This window comes from Colletotrichum karsti (assembly GCF_011947395.1).
Source record: "Colletotrichum karsti strain CkLH20 chromosome Unknown Scaffold11, whole genome shotgun sequence".
In the NCBI taxonomy this organism is placed as follows: domain Eukaryota; kingdom Fungi; phylum Ascomycota; class Sordariomycetes; order Glomerellales; family Glomerellaceae; genus Colletotrichum; species Colletotrichum karsti.
The window spans coordinates 220,025-233,148 of NW_024065911.1; the positions used below are offsets into that span (position 1 = coordinate 220,025).

Here is a 13,124-nt window from a genome sequence, read left to right on the forward strand (position 1 = left end):
GGTTGCGCTGGGTCAGAACTTCTTGTCACCTTGAGTGAGGTGTGCAAAGGTTGATCTGCTGGACCCGTCGAATCTTGGGCTGGAAGTTTGCCAGTGACCGAGAAACAAGAAGAAACGGGGAAAGAGGGGACGGGGATATCGGGAGCCTTTAATATCCAGGGCCATGAGGCGACCGAGTATGCTTATCGACTTGGTGGAGACGGGAATCCCAACGGCCTGGCAACCGACGGACAAGAACGGTGGTGACAGTGTCGCCACGAGACGATCCTGGATGAACGTCTCTTCCCCCCAAGATGGAACGACGCGATGGCATAGGCTGGGATGGCACAGCTTCTTCTTTTTGGAGCAAGGGTGTGTGGCATGGGTGATCATATTCAGGGCTGGACTTCCAACCGGCACCCTCGTCTGGTCGTGCATCCCGAGAGTGCAGTGCAACCCTGGCGGCAGACAGCTCTACCTTCTGCATTCGACATGGCCGATATCAAAGGTCCCTGGACATCGAAGAAGGCAAGGAACTGCTTCCCTACCTTGTCCATATCGGGTTGCTCACTCAGAACCAGTGTCAGACGGCAGAGATGAGAGAAGGTTGAGGTGAGGAAATCGTGACGAAGGATCAGAGAGGGAATACCATGCCTATCCTCGTGCGGACACAAAGTTCGAATGAACAGACATTGAGACCTCTGAGCCTATCAAAATGTCGTGGTTCGTTCTATGTTTCTTTTCCTGGTTTGGGCGGAAACGCAACCCGCATGCTGCCCCCTCCTCCCGGTTACCCACCGGGATCAGTCCCAGTCTTCACAGAGAACATGCAGACGGGGCTCCAGTTCTCACGCAAAGGTCTCTCTGGCCCATGCAGATGCGCATGGAACCTTTGCTGATGAAGTTAGAGCTTCCGCTGTTGGCATCTTCGAGTCCGAATTTGCGGATATCTCTGTGCCCAGCTTCGGCGTTCCGCCGGTTTCCAGCCATCGCGTGCGACTGAGACTTCGGAGGGCCTCGATACGGTAAGGCAATACCTGCCAGCTACCAACAGAGGAACTTTTTGAAGCGGCTTGCCATCAGCTGTAGCAACTGCAGGTCAAGTCGCCAATCATTTCAATCCGTTGCTTCGCTGAGATGGCGCCCATGTCGCAATCGCGATGGCTTCATCGTGGTGCGACATTTCAGCCCGCAGAAAGAGTGCAGGTCTGTCTCAATCACTGTCGATCGGGACCAATGCCAGTTGTTGGCGAATCGACATTAGAGACTATCAATCCCACGCATGTTTCTCATCAATCAGCGAGAGGTTGGTTTGCCCGCTCCCCGGGCTCCCACACCGCACTCTTCTCAATCTCCCCCGTCAATGTCAGTGGCGGGGATATCCTGGTGGCAAGCTGAAGTGTCTATCCGTTCCTGTGTGCCGTCTCGTACCTTGTTGCCGTTCGAGGGTCCCTCACGGTCTCGGCACTGATCGCAAACTGTCGCGTGTGGGAGTACCACCGAACCTGTGTCTGCTGTGAGAGCAGCAAACATTCGAATAGCTTGCTCGTGTGGGACTGACATGTGGGAGGGAGCCGCCGCGGAAGAAGGCGTCTTGAAGCCCACTTCCCTCTGTAACTGAATCTGGAGCGTTGGGGGCGGGCACACGATAAGATGAGGGGGTCTTTGCAGGGATTATAAACGGGAGGACTCGATGAATGGAGAACTCGATCGCCTCCCCTCCGTCCAGACCTCGACCTTTGTCAAAAGATCCGCTAGGTTTAGGTGCTGTGCCGCTTCATTCGGATGAACAGGGTGACCGACTTCAGAGTTGCGAAGTACAGTAGTAGCCCATCGTATCACGATGCGATACCTTGTACGTCGTGGTCGCCGAAGACGTGGCCGGTAAGCGCCATCAAACCGACATCGAAGCAGAAAAGAAGGATGTTAGAAGACCGTTGTTCATCCTTCGGAGGGTGGATGGACGGATGGGTGGGCGGGTGAGAGGGGTGATGGCTGGCTGGTTCACGTCCTCCAACGAATCATCCCTCGGCATTTGCGTTCCGTCTTCAAAGTTGCGCGCTAGTCGGTGGCATGGATTGGCAATTTAGCCCGACTACCAAGACGGACATGTTCAAAGACGGGCGTTGAATCCGTTGGACCCTTGGTGTGGTGTCTTCTCGCAAGTATCCCAAGATGCCCAAGCTTTCCAAGCCCGTCTTTCCAAGAATACCAAGACACTCTCGATATGCTTCCAAGACGCCCAAGACCTACCAGCCGAGAGCGACAAGGCGAGTTAAGAGATCTTCCCCGAAGCTTGTGCACTATGCGGCTCACTTTAGCATCACGAAACCATCAACGGGATGAAGACGACTTCGGACTTTGAGAGAATGATGCCTCTCGGCAGGGAACACATTCATCCAGAGAGAGGTCTCGTCCCCCCAAACACCCGCTCCATCTCTCCCACGCTTATCTGCCAGATGTCCGGGGTTCCGCAAGGTAATTGACCACTCACAAGCCTTTCTTCTGCTCAAAGTCGTATCATCCGACCAGCAAATAGGTGGCAAGTTGATTAATCTGTGTTCGCTTGTCGCAAGACACTTCTTTAGGAGGAACTTTTTGGAGGCAATCCTCCACGCAGACCCTTGCTAGCCCCCTCACGGGCTCATACTATCGGCAGCTTATTAGATGGGTCGAGCAACGAGCAACGCGTCCTATCTACTACCCCTGCCTGTTTCCTGTCACGACATTGGATGCTGAACTGATGACTTTGGCCAGATTGCTGTCGACTCTTCTCTGGCCTTTATCAGGTATCAATCCTGACCGCACTCACTTTTCCGAGCTCGCAAAATTATCCGTTGCGTGCTTCAGATCAATCGTTGGCTTTGGCGGAATCCTTTTCAAATCAGACTTCGATGCTGCTCAGATTACCTCCTTGCTACCGTAACAATCACCGACGGCGTTTTCCCTGCGACACAGATCTTGGCCAGCATGCTCGTTCACACAAACTCTGAGCCAACGGCCCAACGCCGCCCGTGGTACGAGAAACTCAATTGCTCGTCTAACCCCGACCGGGACTGGCCCTTCTCCAGATTTCTTCATTTGGCAGGTCAATATTCCCCAGCGCCATTGGGGCATTCGACATGCAGCTTTATCCCGGTCGGCGCATGGCGTAATGCCCTCCACCGTTATCGCAATGCGCGCGTGATCGCTATCATTAATTTGCTAGACTAAATGCTTTTAAAGTCAAGCACATTGCCAAGACCTCTCTCACACACACCGAGGCTCGAGCTATCTTCAGGGACGATTCTCAGCGCGATTCAGCCATCAGGCCCATGACATGGGAGGCCTTTTGTGCGGCGCAGATTGCGGCGCAGAAGTCACCGTATGACAGGATCGCACGGCGAGAACTCATCTCTTTTGGCAATTACTTGTCCGAAAGCCGAAAAGAGGCAGCTCGGGAAGAACTTCGGTCATGTGCTCGCCCGACCGCAATGAGCTTCCGGTTCCGATTGCTCTCATTGCGATGAGGTCTCGGCGTAGTGGTATTCGCTGACAACACATTCGGTTTGCTGCCTGTCAGCATTGCGAAGTTCGTTGACATAGCTGCCATCGCGAGAACTGCTTATGGGGTTGTTCAATGTTTACCGAGTACATGACTTCTTCACAAGAGCTGCGCGTCTGCCGGTGCTCAAACGAAGCTTCACTCAAGCCCCAGGGTCACGCAAATCGGCGTAGACGCTGTCTCGGATCACGGCTCGTGGCCTCTACTTGGCGATGACAATGCTCCGCCTGGGCACATGTTGCCGTCTTGGAAGGTCTTGGACAAGCGTTCAGCTGCTGAAAAAGACCTCCTATCGTGCCACGGCAAACCTGGCTCAGTTGTAGCTGCGATTACGGTTGTTTTCACGTCAAAAGCCATTGGTCGGGGCGACTGCGTTGCCATCCCTGACTGATAATGGTGCTTGGCATGCATTGACAAGCTGTTGGTGGCCCTGTATGCATCTGACTGCTTGGCATTGGTTACTGAGCAGAAGGAGGGCATCGTATCGGGCTGTCGGTTTCTGGAAGGTCGTTGCATTCCGCGATGGGCGACTCGCAAGAGGGTGTTGTTCGTTGGCGCCGTGCCGCACTCACGGCATGGAGCTTGAGCGAGATGATGGAACCATCCATCGAGTTTACGGATGCTTCCAGGCAGGATTCGAGCCGTGAATAACCTATCGTGCGCGTTGAAAGTGCCCAGATCGCCGTTCAAAGCCGATCACCGCTCGCCCTCCCGGCTTACACCAACCACCAACACAACATGGGTTCGTTCAGCACGAAAGGCTTCCAGCAAGACTACATCGGACGCACCACGCCACCCATCATTGCCACACGATGGACAGTGGCGTATGAGAAATAGTCGTTTTGGCCGTGTATAGGCTTCTCAGGCCTGCAGCCCTAGCCTAGGAGGTGATGCAAAGGTGCAGTGCAGATTGACCAGACTCTCGGGGACTGCGAAGAAAGCTTGACGACATCTGCGATGTCGATCTGACCTTGACCTATCGCTTAAGTGATCATCTTATCCGTTTGGGCATCACATCGCATCGCCTTCGAGCTCGCACATCTTGCGTCTTTCTTCATTTGTATGGCGCATCCTGATTAGTCCGAGTGATGTATTTCGTTGCCACACGCTGTTCTCAACCATAGCCTGATCACCTCATTGACGTCAGCCTATTGTATTGAGGCGAGCATTGAATCCGTGGTGGTATGTCGTGTTATGTGCCGAAGTCCGGATTGCCAGACGATGCTCAGAGTGAGATCTCTTGCCACAGAGCCTGCAGCAAGGTATGTACACTGACAATGATATCTAGGCAATTGGTGTTACTGGAACTTCTGAGAAAAGGAACCTTGCTTTCTACGAATGATAAATCAGATCTATATGCTAACAATCGCAAACCTGGTCTAAACCTCTATCCTACCCAAACCCCCGCAGACCCCAGCACCTAGACAGGACCTCATGTTTTGAACCGATCTCCATCAGTCAAGCTTCATGCATACCACCCAACCCATAACGCCTGCAGAAATCAAGAAGAACCGATCCAGACTGGCGGTCCAAAAGGCCCATGGCCTGAAATCCGGCGCAATCCTTATCTTGAACCCGACTGCATAGAGCTAAGGATCGAGTGAACCCCTGCGAACTCGAGGTCATCCAGAGTCTCGGTCCACAATCTCTCTGTCGCAGCCTTTCCTTCCGGTGTGTAAATGATAGAGGCGAATCTGTCAAATAAATGTTAGCGGAAGCTCAAGATAAAGTGTGCGATTAAAACTGACGGGGTGATGGTCCAGTCCATGAGGAAGCTGCCGTGGGTTTCTTCTCCCCTTGTGACAGCTTGAATATAAGTCGATGCTCCCTGTTCGATTGGTCTTCCGGTCATGGTTTTGGCTACTCCCATGATAGCCCGTATCGGTGCGCTCAAACCGCCGTGCAGGTTCGTTCCTTTAGTCAAGCCAGGGTCGACCAAGTTCACGATCACGTCCTCCTTCCTGACGCTTTCAGCAAGTTTGACCATAAAGAGGTGGCCCAAAACCTTGGACACCGCGTATCGGTCGAGTAGGTCGAAGGTCTTCCCGTCGTCAAAGGAGGGTAAGAGCGGGACATTTCCATGCTCCTTGAACTTCGTCATCATGGCCGTGCCGGAGTTGACGATGGACAGTGTGCGAGCTTTCCCGTCGATCTTCTTGGCTCTCAGCACAGGCAGAAGAAGGATAGCGAGCAGCGCAGTCGATAGGTAGTTCACCTGGATAGACTCTTCGTGGCCGGTCGGGGCAAGATCGAAGGTTTCCTTCGCGACACCGGCGTTGAGGATGACGAAGTCTATGCGCGGCAGTGCGGAACACCTGGCGGCGAACTTCTGGATGGAGTCGTAGGAGAGCATGTCCAGCGACCAGACTTCTATCTTGGCGAAGGGGAACTTCTTCCGGAGTTCAGAGGCGGCGGCCTCTCCCTTATTTGCGGAACGGACCGACATTATCAAATGGGATAGGTTCTTCTCCAGAAGCATCCTTGCGGCAGTCAAGCCTATGCCGATGTTGGATCCCGTGATGATGGCAGTCTGTCCGGCAAATGACAGGTCCTTGGGTGGCATCTGAGCTTTTGCACAGCAAGCCTTCATCGTCAGACCCAATGCTCCTGCATTCAAGGGCGGAAGGTTGATGGAGCTTGTCATCTTGAACGGTTCGATCGTGGAGATAGGTTTTTAAAAAAACGTGTTTGCCTTGGCGAGCGATGTGTATTGTTGAGATGATGGCGATGTAGCAGATGATGCGATGCTGTCGTGGAAGATGTTGTGGCAGATGGTGTTGTAGTCGGTGGTGTTGTGGTGAATAATGCTCTTCAAGCTTCATCTTCCCGCTGTCCTCTTATACTCATGAACCACACGATGCTCAAACACTACACAGCAGGAGATACCATAACTCCACTGTCTGTTCCCATTGTCGCGCCGTGGACCTTCGTCATTGTCGTGCAATCTATCGGATTAAGCATGAGCCAAATTTCCCAAAGCCGATGGCTGAAAATGGGAAATGTTGTGATTTCAGGTCCGATTGAATTCCTAAAAGGGAAAGAAATGAACCTCGGGCTCATGATCGGGCCCGGACCCGGGGCTGCTAAGTCCGGCGGCCGGCGCCAGGCCCCACATCGGCGGTGTTACAGGCTCAAGGATCACATATGTTAGCGGGTGCTCACCAAAGACCACACGATTTGCCTGTTCGCACTAACATCTATCATCTCTGAGCATGGGTTCGCGCAGAAATCTCTTAATCAGCGCGCGTGGGCTTTGATCTGGAATGATTTCCGTATCTGGTAAGTTTACTATGAACGGGTGTGAAGGATTGGCGCTAGACCGGAAGAAGGCAACAATCAAGACTCGCAACGACTCAGGCGTTACGGCGGTGATCCTTGGAGCGGGGTAAGCGAGCGTGTTAGTTCGGGCTGGCTCAGAGATGGAAACGTGCGGCGCAGTGTGGGTAATCGAAGAACGTCTGTCGCACCAAAGAGGTTTACTCCTTCTCACGTCAAGATCTTGGTCAAATATTTCCCTCCCCCAAAATCTTGATTGTATGCCGTTTTAGGCAAACAGTGTCTTTGTGGTGAACAGTCATCCGTTGAAAGTGATCGGTTTCACGCGTTCATGTGAGTTCTGGTACCCAGTGAGCAGTAGGGTGTCTCGGAGACTGACTTCGTATTGAGATCATTGGCCGTATCGTATGCGTGCCTGTACTGAGCCACGTTTACAGCCCGAAACTGAACCGGGTTGAGTCGAACGATCACCAATACATCCTTCAAGAGCCACAAGAGCGGAGCTTCGGGAAGTTAGCCAGCCGCTATGGGCGGTCAGAAACGTAGCGGTAAGGCTTCCTCATCCGCCTGGAATGATACGACACCTGTCTGATCTGGCTCAGCAGCAAATAAGGGGTTTGCGTTCGTCATCGCAGATCCGGACGGGAAGCCCAACTCGGGAGACCGTAAGCTGATCCGCAGCCATGTTATGCGAGGGAAGAACACACGCGCTTCGCGGGCCGCCCCGACCCGCCGCACCTCTGCGAAAAAGGAGGACAAGGCCCGCAGGTCACAGGAACTGGTGGCAGCAGTATCCGCTGGATCGACCCCCTCGTCGAGTGGTTCCTCTGATGAATCCTGTGGCGAGGATCAGGAGGAGGGTCTCCTGAAGATCCTATACGCACCCCACGACGTGTTCATGTGCCCCTTTGCTGATGACATCGACAGCAGCTCACGGGAAATGCTATTCGACTGTACGAGCCCATTCGTCATCCCCTGTCCTCATGTGCTTACGTTTCGTACCCAGTCTATACCGTGATCAAAGAAGCGATGTACCCCGTCGAGTGGTGTGTGCGGTTCGACGCAAGCAAGACTCCGTGGTTCTTTTGGTTGATGATGGACCCGGCCTATCTGCACTCCACCCTGTTCACCGTCGCTCTCCTTAACGATTGGGTACGGGGGACAAAACGGAGCAAGAAGACCAACTACCACATTGGAAAGACGCTGAAATACCTGAACCAGAATCTCGCCAACAAGGACACTGCCGTGGCCGACTCGACGGTCGCCACGATCGTGACCGTGAGTATTGTGGCCGAGTTATTCGGAGATCATGCGTCGTCCACCGCTCATGTTGCTGGGCTCCGGCAAATAGTCAAACTTCGCGGTGGTGTTGACAGTTTCCAGCATAATCTCCAGCTTTACGCCAAGACATGCCGGTGAGCGTCTCTTGTGAAAACTTCTTCCTGGACATGTACTAACCCGAATGTAGCGTTGACATCGGTTGGTCTCTGATTACAGGAGAAATGCCGGTCTACTACAGGGAGAAACTGTCGTATGAGCGATCGTTCACGTCTATCTTGGGACCATGTCCTGGCGGACTCGAGCCTCAGCAGGGTCATTGTCCCATACGAAGTTATGTGGATTCGCTCGATCTTCGTTTGAGCAACATCTTCCAGGATACGCAAGATTTTTCTCGGATGGTCAACTACCTGTTCCGAATGAAGAAGATGGACCCCGATAAGTTCCAGGCACTCATGACATCCGTTCAATATCGTCTCATTTACTTGAAACTCGACGACGACGCCGACATCATGGCAGAAGCCTTCCGACTGGCGATGCTCGGCTTCATCGCCAGTCTCTTTCTCCATGTTCTCGGACTCAAAATGAACTTCATCTGGATGACGAATAGATTTCGAGAGACGCTGAACAAAGTTGACATGTCGCAGCTGTCAACACCAGCGGCGAAGACGGTCTTTGCCTGGACCTTGGTCATGGGATCCATGACCGTCTTCAGCGAGGCCGACGATTCGTGGCTGCTGCCAAAGCTGGCCTCTGTTCAAGGGTCACTGGGGCAGACATGGCCAGAAGCGAAGAAGAATCTCGACAAAGTCATGTGGATCAATGTCGCACATGACTTGAAGGGCGTCCAAGTCTTTGGACGACTTGTGCTTCACGTCGCCAAGATCCCTTCCCCTCCCAGTGCTGGCGAGAGCGAATTGAGTGCAGCCGACTCAGTATTCCGATATGCCGTCTCATCCGCTGTCTAGCCGGCCCAGGTAAACTCCGATCCTACCAAAACCATCTCCGGCTGCGCCGCATTTTCCGATTCCCTTCCCGGGTGTCAGATGCTGGGCGGAGATTTCTCCACAGATAGACACTGCACCAGACGGCAGTATCTTCAACAATCTGCATATGCTGTGATTGTCACAATGCAGCGAACCGAGACTAGAGAGCTGAGTCCACCAATCTGACAATCACATTCAGCCAGGGGTCCCGATGACACGTTGCTGCGCGCCTCGCACCACGCCAAGTCGAACCAACAGACGAGCGGGGCAAACCAAAGTCCAACATCAATCGGTCTGAGGCACTCACCTCGAAAGTCACAAGCGCATTGTAAAAGTTGCATACGTCCCGATAGACGCTGAAGATTCACAGGTCACACGAGGAGACTGCCATCAAATCTTCAACCCCTCTTTCGTTAAGAAGATATTGCTAGAGCTGGATTCGTCAGTGGCAGAATATCATATCTGACGTGAGCGAATCTAGCCATCCTCGGCCAGCTGCAGCCGTGGTGGTCCACCTCATCGCATTGGAGATGCTCGTGATTGGCGATACGTGGGACTTCAGTTCGATCCTACCCTGACTTCAAGGATTGAGGACCCTGCTCCAATATCATATCCCACCATGATAACTCAGAGAAGGGCCTGGCTTAGGTCGAAGTGAGGGGCAGATCTCTCTTCCCATAAAGACAGCTCGCGTTCCAGAAAAGCTTTCGAACTGCACAATCGCCATCCCCATCGAGATTGACTACGACCAACATGGCGCCACTTGAAGCCACAGCTGAATTCCGCGTCTCCAACCCTGAGGGTTCAACTCGCGAGCAGATCGCGTCGGAAGCGCCTCATCTTCGCGACCTCGCTGAGAAGTTTCCGGATCTGCTGATATACACACCTTCAGCCGCCACTTTCGAGGAAGTCAGACCATTCTACAACGCAGCCTTCACAAACCAGCCGGGAGCAATCGTACGCCCAAGAACTGACGCCGAGGTTGCGGCCGTCATTCAAGAGGCTCAAGCTAAGAGCGTTCCGTTCGGCATCAGAAGCGGCGGACACGACCTAGTCGCCGCCCAGCTGCAGGGGAAAGATGGCATCATGATCGACCTCCGCAGTCTCGATAGCGCCGTGGTCGCGGAGGACAAGAAGTCCGCTCGCGTTGGCGGAGGTATTCTCGGTGTCAACCTGTCAAAGTTTCTCCACGAGCACAAACTCCTGACGCCACATGGCTGGTGCGCGACTGTGGGCATCGTCGGATGGGCTCTCGGCGGAGGGTACGGCTATTCGAGTGCGTTCTACGGCCTGGGCGTCGATCAGATTCTCGGGGCGCGGGTCGTCTTGGCCAGCGGCGAGGTGGTCGATACGGATGAACATCCCGATCTTCTGTGGGCTCTGCGCGGAGCTGGTAACGGCAACTTCGGCGTGGTTGTCGAGCTCCGAGTCAAGTTGTACCCCGAGACGGCCTACCTTGGTGGTCTCCTGGGTTATCCGAACGCGGAGGCAGGTAAAGTACTGACTCAGTTCAGCGAGTTTGAGAAGGACCTTCCCGTGAACTTCTCCGGCGAGTTAACCCATATGACGATCCCCGGTGTTGGTGCTGTCCTGGCTTGGGTGTTCGCCTGGACATCGGAGGACGATGATCTCGAGGAAGGCTGGGCGTTCCATCAAAAGCTGAAGACTCTCGGCACGCCGATACTAGATACAGTGGCAGCAGGTGCGGAGTCCCCTTTCCCATGAGACGGAGTGAATACTTACGGTCCAAGTCACCGACTACGAGTTCTACAGTGCTTTCCCCAACCCCTCCGGCAACCACATTCACCCACGTGTGTGCACAGTCGAATACCTCTCACCAGAAGTGGGCAACCTTATCGCGAACAACCCACCTCCCGGACCGATGTGCGCCAACGTCATCCACAGTGCTCACGGACGGGCTCTCCAAGAGAACCCGGCGGCGTGCTACCCGCTTCGCAGGCGCCACCGGATCGTGAACCCGAATGCCGGCGTGCCCGACGCCGGGCTTCAGCCTGCCGAGTTCGAGAGCTACAAGAAATGGAACGACGGCCTCGTAGCTGAGCTGTCTGCCAAGGGCTTGACGTTGCCCTGCGGCTACCGCAATCTGGGCCCTGACAAAGACGTGAACTGGACAGCCCTGTTCGGCGAAGAGACGTTGGCGAAGCTGAAGGACGTGAAGAAGAAGTTTGACCCAGAAAATGTTTTCAGAACTGGGTTTCCACGGCTGGATTTGATCTGAGATTGGCGGTGAAGCTACACTGAGACGTCTACGGCGGTGGGTATCAACGCACGCACATGGGTCTGAGTGTCAACATACTCCGACATTGAAGATATTCAAGTAGATCAAACATGTACTTTGTCTTATCTTCATTGACCATACGAACACCTCATGCTTGACCGAAGTCAGGAATTCGTTTTCGGAGGCAGCTCCGTATCTCAGTGAATCACCTGGTGATGTACAGCAGGGCCAAGTGATGAATCTCATGCTTGACCAAAGCCAAAGGTTCACCTTCGGATCTGGCTCCGTATCTCAGTGAACCTTGATGCTGTTCCCGAAAGCCACACACATCAACTTCGGCGAGGCGCCCTAATTATTATTAATCTCGACCGAGGCATGCACCAGCGTGCGGGTTAAGGGCGAGATATGTCCCTGAATGTCTCAAGAATCGGCTGATTGGTCGCATAGGGCCGCATTCGGCAGTCTCACTGACTCTTAGACACTGGTCTCGCAGGAAAATGGCGGCCACGTCTTCCCCCAGGTGATCTTCGCGTCTAACGTGAGTCGTGGCAGAATTTGAGGGCTGGACAGGAATGACGGGAGAACTGCAACCGTTGCGGCTACGCACGCCGACTGCCCGTGCCATTGGGCAACGGGATTTCCTCCGGCGGCTAGACCTCGAGTCCATTTCTCAGGATGTCGTGTGGCGCCGATGATCTTCAACCGCCACCAGCCATCTCTCGGAACCTACGACGAGCCGCCCGGCGTGCCCTGCTCGCTTTTCACTAAAACGTCTGATGAAGTGGCACTATGCACGCACGCTTGTGTCGCTCTGGACGTCATCACAGACCGAGCCGGAGTCTACTCCGCCCGCCCTCTCTCCCCCCCGTCTCCCGCACAGGCTGGCTTCGGCAGCCCTTCAGCCCTGCGAGATGGCCATTGCTGTATGATAGACCTGGCCAGCCGTGAACGTATGTAGGTTTCGTATCGTTGGATGAACTCGATAATGAGCATCCGAGCGTCTGAAAGCTTTTCAACCACACAGGTCGAGAAAAAGAGAGCTACGGACTGATAAGGTCCGCAATGGCGACGCACCGTGGCCAAGGCCTTCTGCGGGCCGACGTCTGGACAGAAGCCGGACATCAAGCCAAATACCCCAAGTCGTCGCGTGGCAGCTGGCCAATGAATAAGCTTCAGGAGACGATGCGGGATAAGCAACAAGCGTCGGTTGGTTGTCGTTCTCGTCCTGCGGAGGTTAGTCTGGTGTTTGTAGATTGCCTAGCACCCACTCGGCGTCGGGAAGCCTGGTTAGTCCCATGTCGGTGCTGCTGTCGCGGGAGACGATGCGCAAGATGATTCGAAGCAGCGCCAGCCTCCGCACTCCGTGTCTGGCCATGATTCGAGGTATCGAGCACCGATAGATCGACGGCGTCTGGTTGTACGTCCCGCGCTGAAGTCGTCAATGGCGTCTCTGGCGTTTCGGGTCCGTTGTGCTGGGACTACGGTGGACTAGCGTTTGCAGAAAACTGTCATTCCTCAAGTGCAACATGAGAGCGGATAAGATGTCGTTGGACGGACTGCAATTCGGTTTCTCGCATCTCAATCGGAGATGCGAGACTTGGAGGCGAGAGGTGGAACTTGGAAGAATCGAAGCCAAGGCCCGGAGAAAGAAACTCGGAAGCGAGTCGAACAGACCTGGAGGTTCTCTTCCGGCAAAACCTGACGATCCCCATCATACGACACACTAGGTGGATGGGAATGTACATACGGACAGGGGATTTGCAGAGATCAAGTCTTGAAAAGCCCATCGGAGTTTGCCCCGTCTAACGGACAGACCCTGGGT

General features: G+C 54.1%; 3 protein-coding genes across 3 annotated transcripts; 2 read left to right on the forward strand and 1 right to left on the reverse strand.

The window, feature by feature from the left end:
• Positions 1-5,087: 5,087 nt before the first annotated feature.
• On the reverse strand, positions 5,088-6,167 carry CkaCkLH20_04201 (uncharacterized protein; the record flags this gene model as incomplete). The annotated part of the gene is made up of 2 exons (XM_038886920.1): positions 5,088-5,217; positions 5,272-6,167. The coding sequence occupies 2 exons, from the start codon at positions 6,165-6,167 to the stop codon at positions 5,088-5,090; spliced, it is 1,026 nt and encodes a 341-aa protein (XP_038747624.1).
• A 1,320-nt stretch (positions 6,168-7,487) lies between these two features.
• CkaCkLH20_04202 (uncharacterized protein) lies at positions 7,488-9,045 on the forward strand (the record flags this gene model as incomplete). The annotated part of the gene is made up of 3 exons (XM_038886921.1): positions 7,488-7,752; positions 7,806-8,214; positions 8,268-9,045. The coding sequence occupies 3 exons, from the start codon at positions 7,488-7,490 to the stop codon at positions 9,043-9,045; spliced, it is 1,452 nt and encodes a 483-aa protein (XP_038747625.1).
• Positions 9,046-9,816: 771 nt separating this feature from the next.
• On the forward strand, positions 9,817-11,302 carry CkaCkLH20_04203 (6-hydroxy-d-nicotine oxidase; the record flags this gene model as incomplete). The annotated part of the gene is made up of 2 exons (XM_038886922.1): positions 9,817-10,765; positions 10,815-11,302. The coding sequence occupies 2 exons, from the start codon at positions 9,817-9,819 to the stop codon at positions 11,300-11,302; spliced, it is 1,437 nt and encodes a 478-aa protein (XP_038747626.1).
• Positions 11,303-13,124: the final 1,822 nt, after the last annotated feature.